The sequence below is a fragment of the Varroa jacobsoni genome, unplaced genomic scaffold (genome assembly GCF_002532875.2).
Source record: "Varroa jacobsoni isolate VJ856 unplaced genomic scaffold, vjacob_1.0 scaffold_1268, whole genome shotgun sequence".
Lineage (NCBI taxonomy): Eukaryota > Metazoa > Arthropoda > Arachnida > Mesostigmata > Varroidae > Varroa > Varroa jacobsoni.
In genome coordinates, this window is record NW_019214170.1 from 145369 (window position 1) to 162138 (window position 16770).

Genomic DNA, 16770 nt, shown 5'->3' on the forward strand with positions numbered 1-16770 from the left:
ATATATGAAAAGATCTACACCGCAAAAAAGTCATTGTATCGTTTTCTGCAATGTTTGGTTTCATCTCTATTGTTCATACTTTAATGGAAGATAGAGAGTCGAATTAAATATGGTTTAACATAATATGGAGCTTTCTACACTAATATTTTCAATATACGAAGGTGTGTCCTTTACTGAATGTATTGACGTTTAGTCAACATGCAATCTATACATGAACTGTTTAGCTTAGCTTTTACGAAAGGGAACAGAGGCCAGACAAAGATCGGAGTCATTCCATCTCTCTGCGCGCTCGTGGATCTCGCTATGTGAATACGGAAATCATGCAAATATTTGAAAACGATGGAGCAATTCTGAGTAAGAATGGATGGCATGAAAAGGGGTTCTGATCTTCTACACAAGACAAATTACAAGTCGCTTTCCTTTGATCTGTTTACTTTTTTTTTCTCTTAATGGTGACAGCCTTTGCTCGTACAGACAAACGAACGTAAATGAAAGCTGGGTGGATGGTTCAACTCTACTGGCTATTTCATTTCGGAGACCAAGAATAGGCCAATGAATAGAGAAATACATACACACGAATAGTCAGAGGGGCGCTCTTGACAGCATTCGAGGCGTCTTGGCAGAGCGCATCCGGAATAGGAGTCTGGGGAGTCAAGAGATGAGAAGCAGCGTAGTGAGAAGATGCAAGAATTAGGTAGACGGACACAGCGGGAGAAGATGAGAAGTATAACTCGCTTTCCAGACGAAACTCGTTGTTGCTCACCAGTGGGTCTCTTTTTCTGTACAGTCGAATAGACAAGCAGGCCACGCTCTATATTTCCTGGTCAACGACTGTGCGTCCATTTCGGGTAGCATTCTCTGGTTAGGCGAAAGTGGCTGGACTGCTAAATAGAGGGACCAACTTCGACTCACATCAGTCTCCCCTGATAGCTCAAAAACATAGGCTTAAATGAGCGTACTTCCTGCGGGGAGTAAACGGGCAAAACTCCTTTTTGGAACATGGGCTGAAAGATCTAAGCTAGGGGCCCAACTATAAGGTGACCACTAACTTGAGACTAAGAGAATATTTACGTGTAATGAGATAAAAGGATGAAATCGCTATGTTCAATGTCGAGCTAACATATGATTTGTACGTCGCCGCGGTATTCGACTCAACGATTCTTTTGTCAGTAAGCATGCATGCTCCAAATTGTGATGTTCTTGTATTTATGTGTGAGCTACACTCCCAGTACTTGCGATACAAACATATTTTAATTTTAAGAAAAATAATTATATAAATAACTTCTTAATACTGTTTGCTCATTAAATAATACATAAAAAACAAGCTTACAATATGCAAATATAATATAACATGGTAATATAGTTGATGATCTAGCTATGTTGAATCAAGATTCCAATATGAACCTTCAACCTTGACTCTAAACGCTAATAATTCAACGGGGAAAAGTGATAATGAAAGAGGACAATTTATTGTTGTTTTACGGAAGCCGACAGTATGTAGCTTTCTACTAAAACACAAACTACCTGAGAAGCATTCGCATGCAATATGTATAATAGTACGCTTCTTAGTCTTTAAAGCCCTTTTGAATGATGCGCAACCTTAGTTAATAGAAAGTTTATGTTTGGGCCTATTTCCTATAAAGATGCTGGGCTGTCAGCAGAGTCGACAGGCTTTTAGCGATTTTTGCGAGTCTTCTGTTCACGAGTTCGGTGTGGGATGCGTTTCGATTGGCCCTAGGCACCGTCTCTGAAAAGGATTTTCATACGCGTCAAATTTGGGTAACAGACTGCTTAGAGTTAGGAACGTGAGGACGTCCAATGAAAGATGTTACGATAACTCCTTTTCTATGGATTCAGCTCCAAAATGTGTTGACTCTTCTTCGACTCGTATTCCCCGAAATAACAGACTGGGAAAGAGTATGGAATGATACTCTCACCGTGTCCGCACTGGTAGAATCGAGCCGATCTGGAGGTTGACCACTCAGCCAACTAGAAGATGAGTGTCGCCCTTTAGTTCCCTGAGCCGCGTCTCAAGTTATACATAGATACTTTAACAAAAAGATCTCAGTGCCGATCGGTAGGAATCGAGTAGCCGGAATATCAAGCCTCATCCCATCTTATCCTAACCATTGTATGTCTGTGGCAATAAGTATTGGAGTATGGATCAAATATGTAGATAGGGGTCGCTACTCGAGTTCGACTGGATTCTTGAAAATGACAATTCAGGAGAACTTTGCAAGGTAGCATAGTGGCAAACATGGCTGCAGCGAAAAAAGATGACTCGGCCACCCACATTAATTGGAGACCAGAAATGGCCGGATGTGCACACATCGCGTACTATTTCATACTATCAGAACTGCTGCAGGAGGTGGCAACGAAAAGAGCGAAAATGACGACTCAGAACTCCACAGAAGTTTAAATATCGCCCAATAACAGCGAAATAGATGGTACGTGCCTTTTAGGCAGCTAGAGCTAAGAAACTAGTACCGCTCATACTCTCAACTTGACAACCCCAAAACGTGTATCGCTTCCTCAAACCTCAAAGCAAGGTAATAGAATTAGAATCTGAAATCTCCTTCGAATAGCAATGATTCTATTCGTAATGATTGGCAATGATTCTATGACATTTCGCACATATGCCCTTGGATAGATGACTGATGTTGCCTAACGTGTCCAAATAAACACAGCTCATTTAAAATGGCAATTTGATGTGTTCACAATAGTTTTGCTAATGAAGACGCTTTAGAAAAATCCAAATATTGTGAAACTGTGTGAAAAACCCTTTGCTACAGTAATTTGTATTCTAGCCTTCGGGCTTCCAACATGCTGATTTTGCGCAACGACTCTCATTGAAATTGATCATAAACGACGCGTCTCGCGTCGCTAAATTTTCCCAGAGTAAAGTAGCATTATTTTCGCATCATACTATTCTGAAGCAGAAAATTCGGCTTTACAGCTCTGGCACTTCCTTTAGGCAGTAATACTAAGCAGATTCAGGAACTAAAAGTATAAATTGTGCTTGTTCCAGCTAGAACCAGTAAATCAAAACTGAGCCAGACGCAAATGCCCTTAAAGACGTTTAACCTGAGGGCACTGGAGCAGTTCCTTTACTAGGCCATGGTATATTTGCCATGCGATCTGGTCCTGTAATAGTGGACATAGCTATAACAGTCCCGTTCATTCCATTCTGCGATTCGGACTCCGACGTTGATGGCAGAATGCGGCAGTCCCCTTTGCTCGTGGTTTGCTCGTCCTTTGCTAAGTGCTAATTCACAAGACTGGTGGCGTACTGGTATCAGCCGGCATCAGCAGACACAACAATAGGAAGCTATGTAAAAAAAAAACAGGGAACTTTTTTGATGAGTAAAGTGAGGGTTGAGCGGACAGGCCAAGCAGCCAGACTAAGGGTCAGAGAGGCTCATAGCTCTAGACTTCGGCTAATCTACCCAGTAGTTAGGTAGATCGGTAGGTATTTGACCTCACCAGGAAATGAAGTCCTGCTGAGGTGGATATTTCTCTCGCTTCTGTTCTGATGCCTTGAATTTGCAGCCGCCCAGTCAGCACGCGTTAGAGAATGCCGGTATCCTTTGTGATGTCTCGTGGTCAATAACCACTAGTGTATACACTTTGAATAAATACGATCAGTCGTTCAAGAAAACAAACTGGCACTCTATATTAATATATCAATGGTGCTGATCAGTCGCTAGAGTAGAACTAGAGTGTTAATATGAAGCTTGTGATACGAGTATTCGCATGCACTAACGAATTTCGGAACGTTTCGTATCGTCGTTCTATAACATGGCTACGACTGTACAGAGTGTTGCGCACGCGTGCGCCATCGTTGATGCTGATGCTGTACCCATGCGACATCTGCTTATGGATACGAGGGAGCCTTTGTTGGGGTCATTGAGTTTTCTGTAGTCGTAAGTCGAGACAGAATTCGGGTGTGCCACTCACTGTCCCACGACCCACCGGCACTCGAACACAACGGACTACAGGCCGTTCGGACCATCGCTCGAATCTGTATACCGCACCAATCTACACCCATATGTGCACTGCTTATTATTATTATTATTATTATCATCGTCATCACCATCATGGTCGTCGTCAACCTCAATCATCACCACAGTCATCATTATCAAAAAGTAGTTACTGCGGATATTTATCAGCAGTAGACTACCGACAGTCGGTTTGCTGATTTCGGTTAGAATAATAGGATGGCCTTCAACTTGTGTTTGGGTATGTGTACGGAAACGAAAGTTTCTTTCACCTTTGAGAACTCCCATAAGGATAGAGAGGGAATTTTCAGATTGTTGAGTTATCTGCTTGTCTCGTCCTTCGTGCCTTAGATCATTAGTCCTGCGTAACGTCCAATAAAGCAGTTTAGCAAGGCGATATGCTCAGATTCAGTCCCATTTAAGCCAGCGAATCGAAGGGGTCACCAAGCTCGTTAGGGTGAAACCGACCGCAAGTTGGTCGGTCATCCAGCCTGAGTCCCGTTTACTTAAGGAAGTGAATTTGACGATGACCAGAGATCCGTAATCGTGATATGAACAAATAGCCTAACTGCAACAACCCCAACATGCGGCGAGGTGGACATATGTGCGCCTTAACCGCATCGTGCATAAGGCACATAGAAGCATCTGATCACGGCTGGGTATTCGATTAATATCAACTTTCGCCAGTAGCGCCAAATCATACCGTAGTGCGCACCATCCTAGCTATGTGATATCCATCAATGAGGTTAAGGTTGTAGCCAAATAACGATAACGCGCTCATACCAAATCGATTCGAAGCTTCTTGATGGCGACACCCGCATTTTCTGGATGAGCATCAAAGATATCACCTCAGTCGGTCGGGATCTGATTGGGTCAGCGCGAGTAACACCAGCAAAGTCAGGGGTAGCCTAATCGAATTTAAGGCAGAACAGTCAAGAAAATCAGCCCAGATGGAGCACTTCGTAATGGACAACAAGCCAGCCAGCCAGCCAATAACAGTAGGCTCCAATTCGGCGGGTGCAAAACGAATCGAAAGCGAAGAAGATGGGAAGAATTTAGTTCCGGTGAAAGTTCTCACTGATGCTAGTTCGATATTGAATTGGGCCACGCGCTCAGCATACAAACGGTGGCATGATCATTAAATATACAGGCAGCACGTCAGGTGCGATTAACGTTTACAGACTAAGGCCGATGGCAGACACTGGTCACGTTGACTACTGCACAGACAGTGTTCGCAAAATTCGCTTATTGCTACCGACTTAGCAAGCCGTGTCTATTATATACCTTTTTTAATAGTGGTCTGTAGTTCTTCTATGCTGACACTAAAGGTGTTCGTTCTAAATGAATTTACTAATTATGGGAAAGACTTATTGAGAAACATGTTTGGTTTCTTCTCCTAACTGATACGGTAATGGCAGCGAGAATCGAGTGAAGAAACTACCAGTTCTTACAGATAAAATGACATTTGCATGTTGGTGGCTGACGAGACGCGGGTAATGTCGGCGGTCATAATCGTTGAAACAAACAACACGTTGCACGTCTCTTCATCCATAGAAGGCACAGGCATCGTGGGTCCTGATTTTACTGATGCAACAAATCAACAAAGAAACACAGCATATAGTACTTCGCATCGGATATTGACACTTCCTAGTATAAGTTCGTTCTTCGAGGGTTTCTGCAGGGAACTAAAATAGATTTACCTATGGACCCTAAAATAGATTTACCCTGAGCGCTTCTCCTGGAAACCCCTGTAGAGACATCTGAAGGTTTAGATCCGTGATGATTCAATATATATACGGACTAAAGGCTGAGAATTAGAAGCGAGTTAAAAAGCATTTTTTTCCTTTAGTCTGCGTAAGCGCTCTACCTATCTACAGTATACTTCAACCATGTAACTGAACTTCGCACCTAAATGGGTAAAGAACCTGGCAGAATTTCTAACATACACTGACTTGTATTAAATCCCTATCTTGGTCTGATCGATCGATAGGTAATCTATTTTTGGCGATGGCCAATACTGTATCTCTTATCAATTTTGTAGCTGATTAAGTTCGTAATTCGACTTAGGCGACGAACTTTTTCAATTACGAAACTAGCTGCATATAAAATACTGGAACATCAAACCAAGGATTTTTTGCGTACATCGACAGGAAGAAGTAAACGAGTATCACCTGTATTGCCGAAATGCACCCTTCACTGTATGCTAGAGAATTGCCAAAATAGCTTTAAATACATATATATTGGGTCGTGTTATGTATACGGCTATTTTCGCCGCGTCTATCGCAATGAAACATACCAACTGAGGTCCCTCTGAGCGAGAAGCTACTTGGGAGGGGCAAATAAGCTGATTAGATACAGATTCAGTGTCCTTAGATCAATACTCAATATAGCATCGTCGTGGAGATTACTTTCGTGGCGATAAGTATAAATAGATCAAAATAAGCAAAAACGTTTTACAGGTTAGGTATAGTACATAAGTCGCTCCTTCCAAATCAATCCCAGTCAGAATCGTCTGGGCATTATTAGAGAATTAATTCCGGAAATCATTCTAATTTGAAAATGTTTGTGCAGAACAAAAGTATTAAGTAAGAATCGACTGATTTTACCAAGTACAACCGTTATTTTGAAATCAATTTCTATTCGCTGCTGTCACTCTATGGTTAGAGCTCAGCCAGTAGTTCAGAATAGGTGAGCTAGCTTTTACAGAATAATATTATGTTGGATATAAACGACTCAGCGCGGCCAGACAAATTCATGCTTAAAATCAAGAACAAACAAGTTTAACAAACAAGGAACTATATCTACGCCACTGCAAGCGGGAACTACAACTCGTGGGCATCAACATGTGGCTACATAAGATAAACAAGCCCACTTCTGTTCGCGGCCGAGAGGGAAGTTTCAGTAGATGTCATAGAGCATAGTGTACTCTGTATATACAGAGTAACAATTTTTATTGCAATATGCAAAAAAATGAGTAGCCTTAACAAGAGCCACACTAGAAGCAAAGAAAAGTCTTTAATGCAGAACTACTTGGATGGCGTATTTAAGATACTTCATTATAAGTACAATAGTTGCATAAAAATACAACTTCCTCCTTCTGATTTGCGCGTTTCTTGTGTACCAAATATTCGGGTACGTATGTAGAAAAGTTGATGCGCTATTTAAAGAGATTTGTGCCAGTAGTGCTAGTGCATCTGTCGCCCGACATGAGGTGGCCACGTGCCCTCTTTGCATGGGCGGCTGTTTGCTGCTTTCCATGATAAGGCTGACGACGACAACGACGAAGGCTATTACTGAAGCAGTCGACGAGAAGCGGCTGCCGTCACCATATGCTGCCTGTCTGGCTGGCTGGCCCCTGGCTGAAGAGCTCGTGCAAGGTCAGTCTTGTTGTTGAGTTAACGATCAATCTTCTGTCTTGCATACAGGGTGAATAAAGGACGAGAAAAGAGAAGACGACGAGGAAAGAGCCTCTAAGCTGCTGGTCATTTTTTGCGGCGTCGCTACGCTGTTCGCACAGCGATCGATGCCCCGTTCTCCTTACCCTTCTTTTCCTAGAGTGAAGTTCAGCGTGCTTGAGCCGGTACAGACGGGTTCCGGCACGGGTTCGATCGTGACTTGAATGCCCGTAGGCGACGGCGCCAGATGGGATGACCGTGTACACGCTGTGTACGCATGTATGTATACGTACGACAACATAAGACATATGCTGGCAGAGATCAAGCCTGCTGTTGGTTTAGGCTTACCGAACCGTGGAGTCATTTGAAGCCAGCTCAATAGTTCATCATTTTAAGGCTGCACTTAGAATGAGCAGAAAAGGCAGGTGGTAAGTACAGCGGGGGAGATAAATTAGGGTTGAACCCTGAGCTATCCTCATAATAATAGAAAGCCTATGAACCACTAAGTGTTCCAATGGGATATAAATATTGCATGACCGTTCCGAGTGTTCTCGAGATAGGGTTACCGAATTCTAATGCATTTTGACGTAGAACTTAGTAGTTAAGCTGCATGCGTCAGACTGGAAGCTGCAAATCTGAATGACTGAGAATTAAAGCCCTGTTAAATGCTTAGCTACATTTGCATGGTAAATTATTTCTGATTGATAGCTAGATTTGCAATTTTTATTTTGCCGGAGCCATCGGAATGTCTAGCATAAATTCTTTTAGATTCGCTACTTAGTTCATCTCACATATATACACACCATGCGCGTGGTACTTGTAAAAAGCAATAAGTATTCTCGTGTAACTGGCAGAAAGAAAATATTTTTCAAAATCTTAGATATATATATATAGTTCAAGTAATAAGAATCACGAAATGGTTGAAAGCATGTAACGTCATCTACCGACGAAATACGAAAGCTTTCATAAATGCGAGAGAGATGTCCTTTTAGAGCGCCTGAAGTTGTCCAGAATGATATTGTCTCCCTTTTTATTCAGAAATTTGTGCGACATTAGTATTGATCCCCACTAGTAGTTTCAGAAGACCGATTCAATGCATGCAAACGTATGCGTTTGATTATGTTTCTGGCCGTTAACGCTGATTGTGTAACTATTGTGATTATCATGATTGTTGCTCCTGCTTCCGAAGTTGCAATTTATCGAATATGCGTTGTTTAGTTTATAATGATCCTAGGAAACCCCTTTTCTCAAAGACGCCCATATAGAACATTGTCTGATATAACTCCTAAGTAGTTAGCTACCAGAGAAGCATAGCTCCACGGGCAAACCACCGAGTTTAATAAGTTGGAGTACCTAGTTTTAAATCGAAGTCCCAAGCCCTACCCTTGAACTACATCCTGATTTTTTTAGTTTTCAATTCTTAATATTACTAAATGAATATGTGAAGTTCTAAATCTGTAAAAATTGACTAAGCTTTCTGTAAGTGACATATCTGAGTTAGTTCAAACATTTGTCCCTCATCGAATATAATGTGTACTTACTGAGCTAATCTAGTTCTTAAGTCTTTCAACCTTGATTGATTTTTTTTCCTGTTTCACAACTTAGATAGCCTCGTTTGTCTTTTTAAGGGCTAGCTTCAATCGCTTCACGTTGCCATCAGGATTGTCGATGGCGCTGACTGCTTGATTCGTTCTAGTTATTCGAGCCACCATCCACGGTACTGTTCTTCGATTTCACGTAAGTCGTCGACACTCGTCGAACGGTCGTGGCTCTTAGCTATCTTATCGGCTAAGCGAACGTTCGGCAAACTGTTGAATAGACAATGCCCAAGTAGGCTGGCTAGATTCAAATAGAGTGAGCTCCTTTTCTGCTTTCAGTAGCTACTGAGCCTATGTCAGCACCCGACGAGGCTGCCAGCGCTCCAAGCATTAAGGAGCCACTCTACTGCATGATATAATAGGAAGCCACTGCACCGATCAACACACACAGTGACCGCGACGTTCAACGCGTTCGATGTGGGTCTTTTCGTCTAACCGTCAGAGTTGTTTTCCTACGGCTTTCTGTTGAGACCCTCAGCGCTGTTTTGTCTGCGCGTCACCATCGACGTCATAGTCACCGAAGGTGTTGGTGTTGTTGAAGGAAACGGTGGCGGCAACTTCCTTGAAGTTAACTAGAGTCAACTATCCTATCATTCACCTTTCTTCCCTTCAGCGTCATTCTTTTTCCTGTTGATCTGATTGAGCCTCTTTTACGTTAGTTAGCTATTCAAGCATTTCTATCACAAAGCGAGTACAAGCAAGAAACCGTAAGTTTTAAAACCAAGAAACTAAAAGTTTAAGTTTGGCCATAATCCTATTCGATTGTAGACGAGTCATCGGTAAACAGCATCATTGGCAGCGGTAGCATCAGATGAGCAGGCAGCGATATCACGCCTCATCAACGAGAGAAATTCTTGGGAGTCTCGCCTCCAAAAGCTGGCTCGACTCACGGCTCTTCAGAAAGCGTCGCGTCCCTAACGCGGTAACCGTCCAATGGCGTCCTCTCACACCGTCATAGGTACACGGACATGAACATGGACTACGCATGCATTCGTGTATCCACACGCCGCTAAGGATGGCGTGAGAATGTTGCCCAAGTATAGTCATGAACACCAACCTTCGATCGAGGTTTTCACTAGAGACGTACGAAAGCTGCCGCGCATTTTAACAGCAGCAGCAGCCTATCAGGAAGAGAAAAGAAAGACAAGTGAAAAGGGAACCAAGCCATAGTCACCAAACTACGCCGGTGGCAGTGATTTGACCAACCAAATTTCTTGAGGATAGATAGCCAGATTACTTCGGAGCCAATTTGCCCGATTCGTCATGAGAGGCTTGGCACTTCGGCACCTTAGCTCCTGATCGTGCGGCGTCCTTCGCCTCACAGTCCAACTCTAAATGAAGATGAACTCAGGTCTAGCCGTTGAAGTTGCTGATGTCTTTTCACCGACGAAACAGCAGCCGAACGGCAGCACTGGGCCCGGTCATGATCTGCCCCCATTTGGGGCCATCAGCACGGATTCCTCGCGTTCCCCGTTAGTCACAGCGTGCACTGGCAGTTCATTGCCGGATCGGTGCTATTTTTGATTTCCTCAAAGGTATCGACTGCCGATGATACACCTCTGTTTGGATGCACATTTCGCCCTGAAGAAGTAAGTGCCTCTGTAACAACATCATCGATGGCTAGGTCGAGGCGGAGGTCCGCCTTTGCTCTAGCTCAAGGTCTTTACTTTAGAGACAATAGCCATGAAAGTGACCGGTGCCGAACGATCTGTCTGCCCACCCTGATCGACGACGCCGTACTGGCATCTCCGTGGTCAGTCGGCGCTGGCTTCTGCTGCTATCGTTGTCACGGATCTAGGTACATTGAGCGACATCCGTTGTGCCTAGACATCAATTTTCAACCACCCACGAGAGCAACGTGTTCATGCAGCTACTATTACCACAACTGCTGGTTAGGGACACCGCAATTTCCCTCCGCTTGCATCGATGGGCGTGTGGGTGAAATAGCCATGTATTATGTAATACCCCGAAAAACGTATTGGCGGCCGGAGCAAAAAATATTTTCTACATTTCAACTCTAGCTCCCTATTGAGCTTGTGGCTCAGTCTTAGGACTTCCAATTTCTTGCTAGATCCTGTTTCGTGCTGCTTGAAATCGCTCGTTGCGATGGAGGTTTAGGTGAGACCTGTATGAAATATTATTTAGCTTTCTAAACAGGATAAATGCTTTTAGATTGTGTGTGATGTGCAGTTATTGTCGAAGGCAGCCGAGGTGCAAATCTTCAACTCGTCTTACCTTATACTACTATGACAAGTAATAAGGAGATCAGTGTAAAGTATGTAAACTTCTAAAAATGCTGAGGTTCTATAACCTCATCGAAGTAGAGCCATTTCATTAAGATAGCTATCAATTTTTTTGTACCATAGAGATTCGAAATTATCGGGATATTGCCACAATAGTACGTACTATCACGAAACATAATAATTTAATAAATTGTAGTTGTTGTGAATAGGCAGCCATATATAGGTACTACTACACACAAATGTCGACACACATATAAGAGAAGACACGTTCGCTCTTTTGTTACGCTATTAGAAACGCAATCCGTTATTGCTTCGTTTTTAACATCACAAATCTGCAGCCCAACAGCAATAAACGTTGCGCGATGAAAAAGCAATAGGGCATTAATAGTTGTAGAAATGGAGGTCCTACGTTATATGTAAATGCTACCGTTCAAGTCTCACAGAGGAACGGTAGGCTATGCTGCCAAAGATCGTGCTAACGACAGTAATAGCAATACGGAAAAAACCGGGGCGGGGTGTTTAACGATGACGCTGCAGTTGCCCCATGGTGGTGACCGGAACCCCGTTTTCACTGTGGGATATTCAATTTTAATTCGACCAAAGTAAATAAGTAGAACAGAAACAATTCGCACAATCAACACCAGTAATTAAGGAATTAATTGGGTGGATTCATAATGAAATAGCGACACTTCGTGGTGTAAATTCTGTATAATGAAAAATTATACCAATCAAACTTGAGCCGAATGCATTCTGCGCATATTTATTGACTACCCAAAATTAAATCAAACAAATTTTTTTTTTTTTTTTTGTAAATCGTATACGACGTAGTACTACTTATAAACGCAATTAAATGTTATGTAAACAATACAATACACGATACCAGTACTAATCAGAATTAGAACGTATGCCGTTTACTTACGTGTATATATATGTATATACTAATTACCCTTGTAGCCGTCTCAAAGTACTACACTTAAAATATCTTTGGTGCCAATATTTAAGAGGAGTATTCCATCTATGTACATTTTACCTAAAACGAAACTTTTAATCTCAGTAACTTTTGAACTATGTACATTCGTCCTTGGCCCTTTAGACAAAGGCACAGGCCGTATCTAAATGTTTGGTGCAATGATGCTCTATCGACAACGGGAGTCAGTCATAGAAAAGTAGGCTTGAATTGGAGACTAAATCTGTCTATATGTAGCACGTAGTATATATACATATACTGCATTCTGTGTGTATGCAGAAGTAGGAGCTAAAGAACAGAAACCCGCCATCCGGCCGCGGCAGGGTGTCGGGCGTTGGTGTTGCTGCCTACCATTTACAACTTGCGGCCTACACGACCCGACAAGATGCGATCACAGCGCCAGTGGAGAGCGGTAGTAGAGGCGGTGGGTACCGGGAGCCTGTTGTCGGCCTGCTTGGCTGCCTAGTAGCGGGGGATTGGATCGGTAGCCGATCACTAGTGATCAACAGGAGCCCGTTGAAAGTGGACGTGCGACCACAGGAAGACTCGAACCAACGCCTAACAAAGATGTTGAACAGCCAACTACTAGCCTGTATCCCGTGGGCAATGTCACCAATAGACGTATGCCAGACTGCTAATTGTTGAACAATCCTAACCGTGCTGACACTGACTGGTGGATAGTGACAGTGCAAACTGCTCGAGAAAGACACGCTTCAACAAAGGATTACACTTCAACAGGATTTTTCTCTAACATAGGCACACACACACACACACACACACATACACACACACACACACACACAAACATTCCGTCGGTTAAAAGTGAAAGTGTTGTTGATAAGCAACTGGTGTCAGAATGACAACTTTGAACAACTTTAACTTCTCACGACCACGATGCGCTGACTCCCTTCCAAGGGTGCCTCCGTACAACGAAAATATCCATGTTCAACCACTATACCCTCAGGCCACAGGATGTATGCCCCCAGGCTGTACTCCCGTAGCTCCGGGCTTAACGGAGTACACAGAAATTGAAAATCGGCTCCGATCAACTGACCAAGGAGGACGCCGTTCGGGAACCCAAACTCTCGGCCGCTCGGTGACTGCAGGCACCATATTTGGGGTCTATGGCGTGTCAAGTGACACTGCTACCTCCGCCCACGTCGGAGTCACTAGGGGTAGCACTCTCGGTGCGCAAGGCCGAAGTACCACAAGATGGTCCACAATGGCAAAAAGAAGCTCTTTAGGGCATGCTTTATTCCTAGATAAAGGCGGTAACGCTCTGGATGACTTTTACCGTGGCATTGACATAAAACCATCGCGGTGTATTGTTGGCAGGCAAACATCCGCTCGGCCCCACCATGTCTGTTATTCGCTACAAGTGAGTCAACTTATTTCTTTGGAATATTCTGAAATATTTCTAATTCTCTGTTATTCTATAGGTCTGCAACGGTAGCTAACGTTTGCTGAATTATTAAATTAAAAAATAGATAACCTACTGTTACCAACTGTTAGCCATTACTAGAAAAGTTTATATATGAGGTAATGTATGTAACAGTTTGTTGAGGACAATCCTGAGATTTCATTTAACAAATATAAATCGTGACTAATGGGGTGAAATGTTACCGTTAAAATGACTCTGCTGTACAAAACCGCTCCTATGACCCAATTACCTATTCAAGTTCAAATACAGACCAGACTATACCAATTTAACTTCCTCTTTATGCACTTTTTTTTTTATTTCACCTGTTTTTTCAACGCACAGAGAGATCTTCTTTTTCTGTCCTTCATTTTTGGACAAAAAGACCTCCAATAGGTATATATGTATAGAAGCCGACTTTTCAACAAAATTATGCGTTAGATAAATAGCCGAGATCAAGTACTTAGCAGATGTCAACCGGCGCATTGAGCGCAATGTAGGCGTCAGCGTGAAGACTTTATAATGAAACGTAAAAAGATTGACTAGTTGTCTACAACTGTGTGCTAGCGAAAGGGTCTATAAGGGGTTTTGTTTCGCCACTGTTGTAACATTACTTTGTTAAACTTCAGTTAAAGTAGTTTGATCCCCACCGCCTGCTGCTGACATAGTGTAGACAGACTGACTGGTACCGTTCTACAAACAGCACCGATAAACAGTAAGCGTTGAGTGTCAAGACGCTCACATACGCTGACTTGACACTTAAATCAAATCTTTCGAAGCAGATCTTTGGATAAAAGACGCGGCAAGCTCACCCGCTGATGGTACTAAGGTGAAATAACACGGTTTGAAGAGGAGTAGCTGCGACGATGATGAAGCCCTGTCTGAAATCTTCTTTCATCGAGCACGCGGACGTTAAGTCACGCGGTCATTTGGCCTTACAACAGATCGTTGTTAAGGGCAGTGCGTTATCCCTTGCGATTCGTGTCCGTCGAGTTTTTCCAAAAGCGCTGGCATCCCTTGCGTTACAGCGAAGCTTCATTGACAACTAAGTAGTAGTCCGTTAAAGAGCTCCTGACGCGAATATGCGGGAGACGCATCAGGAATACAAGCGATGCTGCTTGTGCATACTTCAAACACACAACACAGGTGTGTTATATATGTGCTTTTTAAAAAGCACATAGTATACATATATAAATATATAAAGTGATAAATAGAAGGCTTGAAATAACTTGCTTTCGTTGTTTTGTACTTGCTTTCTTACTGGCTGGCTGTTTTCTTTAAGCGTCTTACTGGCTGAATTGAATATAATGAAAGCATGTTCATTTGTGAAGGTCTAGTGATCATGACTTGATCAAAGACCGTCAATTTGCAAGGAAGCTCCAAGTAAACTGGCGGTATTGACAGATAGGGAACAGAACATCGTAAGTTTTTTTCTACCACCTCGGTTACATTCGTAGTACCAAAGAGCGTCGTTAGCTTCAACGCTTACCTATATACATGCATGCTACACGTGCCTGTTGTTACAAATGTATCTGTTACGTTTGGCAGCAGCAGCAGAACCCTCATTCTAGCAGCCGAAAGCAAGGGGGCAAGTCAATGGTAAGAATGAATCGCAGGCACAGATATGAATGTAGAACGCGAACGCTTATCGACATTGGTGCTCCTTAGATTTTGCAAAACCCAACACACATGCACAATAGCCGCTGCAGGGGCAACGTGTGAAAAAGTTGAACGTGCAAGTGGCAAAACTAAAATGAAGCAAGATTCATTGTGAAGAATATATGTTCACGGCTCTATTTTGTTTCGTCGTTCCGGTAAAAATTTTCAACATCTTTAACCAATGATACCTACAAGGGGCGTCATTAGAAATCAAGCACTTAGCAACGATACTGCGGTCCTATTGTAACCTGATGTTTCACGACGCCTATTTTACCGGATAGCCTTGAAGGTGTTCTTTGAGATCATCGTCAAATTCACATAGTTACCCTCACGTTCTGTTACTTTTTTAAACTCGACCATAATTACAAAAACCTGAAGGATGACACAGCTATAACGAGTGCTTATGGTCCTGCGTACCCGTGCTAGGCATCGCGCTGTTGTTATGCAAGGATCGAAGAGAGCATTCTATGTGTAATCTACAAGGTTGAGGTGGATACTCTAAGAGAACCTCTACGCCAGGCGCACGTTTATAACATTTACTCTGGTCATAGTGCCGACTACAATGATCTTCGTTTACGGCCCCGTATTATTACTATCGGCGTCATCTGCTTCTGCTCCGATATTTCCTTTGACCGCTATATCGTCCATAGTACGTAGTGGTGTTAGTTGCTTTAGTTGGAGAGGGCAGGCCAATGGAGCGAGGCAGAGGATTCGGAGCCTCGCTGTCCTGCCGAGTTCAACCTGCTCCGAAATACCATCCGAATCAAAGGAAAAAAACCCATACATTCAGCCGATTTAGCCGGGGCCCCATCTTAAGGAGCAGGTTGTCTAGGCTACGCTACTTGACGCTTCTCACTCGACGATGCCTTCCTTTTGCTTACTTGCGTTCGCTGGCTCGTTCCGTACCTCAGCTATGGAGTACATTATAGAGGAACACAGTACGTTAGTTCTAGCAAACTTGCTCTCGTACGCCCAGTACTAGTAGTAGCAGCAGTACCAGTTATGTACTGGATTTAGGCCGCTGGCCTGAGATCAGACCTACCAACGACTTGAATGTAAAAGAAGAGAAGGACAGGAGTGGGGGGCTCGTTTGTTGCTGCTTCTCACGATATGGCTACATCGGCTTACAATGAAGTCGATTGCTTATTGCAATACCTGTGAGACTAAGGATGTGCGGGCTTAAGTCGACCGACCGCGATACTGGTTGACCCGAATAGCCGATCCGGGTCTGACTATCCATAGTACCAACTGGTGTACATACGTGCTCTCTACTTGCTACTGTGGTTGCTGCTGCCGCCTGCGATGCAATTCGCTCAAAAAAATGAGGTTTTCTTCTCACAAGGCCGTCTTCGTCGTGGCCGTTGTTGTTGTCAAAGGAGGCACGGGGCGTCTGTGAGATCATTACATTTGGACAGAGTCTCTTTATATCATTTACTCACTATATCGCTAACAATCTACGGCTTCTTTTGCTTCGTTACTATTCATGCTAATTG

The 16770-nt window shown here is 43.2% G+C and overlaps 1 protein-coding gene across 3 annotated transcripts in view; it reads left to right on the forward strand.

Annotated features, from left to right (window-relative positions):
• The window catches only part of LOC111268244 (uncharacterized), a 61484-nt gene that overhangs the window by 28325 nt on the left and 16389 nt on the right, over positions 1–16770 (forward strand). For 2 of the 3 annotated variants that reach the window (XM_022847104.1, XM_022847105.1), the window contains exon 1: positions 12714–13579. The exons of the other annotated variant lie outside the window; for it this stretch is intronic. In XM_022847104.1, the coding sequence (XP_022702839.1) occupies positions 13058–13579 (522 nt within the window). In that variant the 5' untranslated portion in view covers positions 12714–13057. Of the gene's footprint in view, positions 1–12713; positions 13580–16770 lie in introns of those variants that run through there. 3 annotated transcript variants of the gene reach the window in all.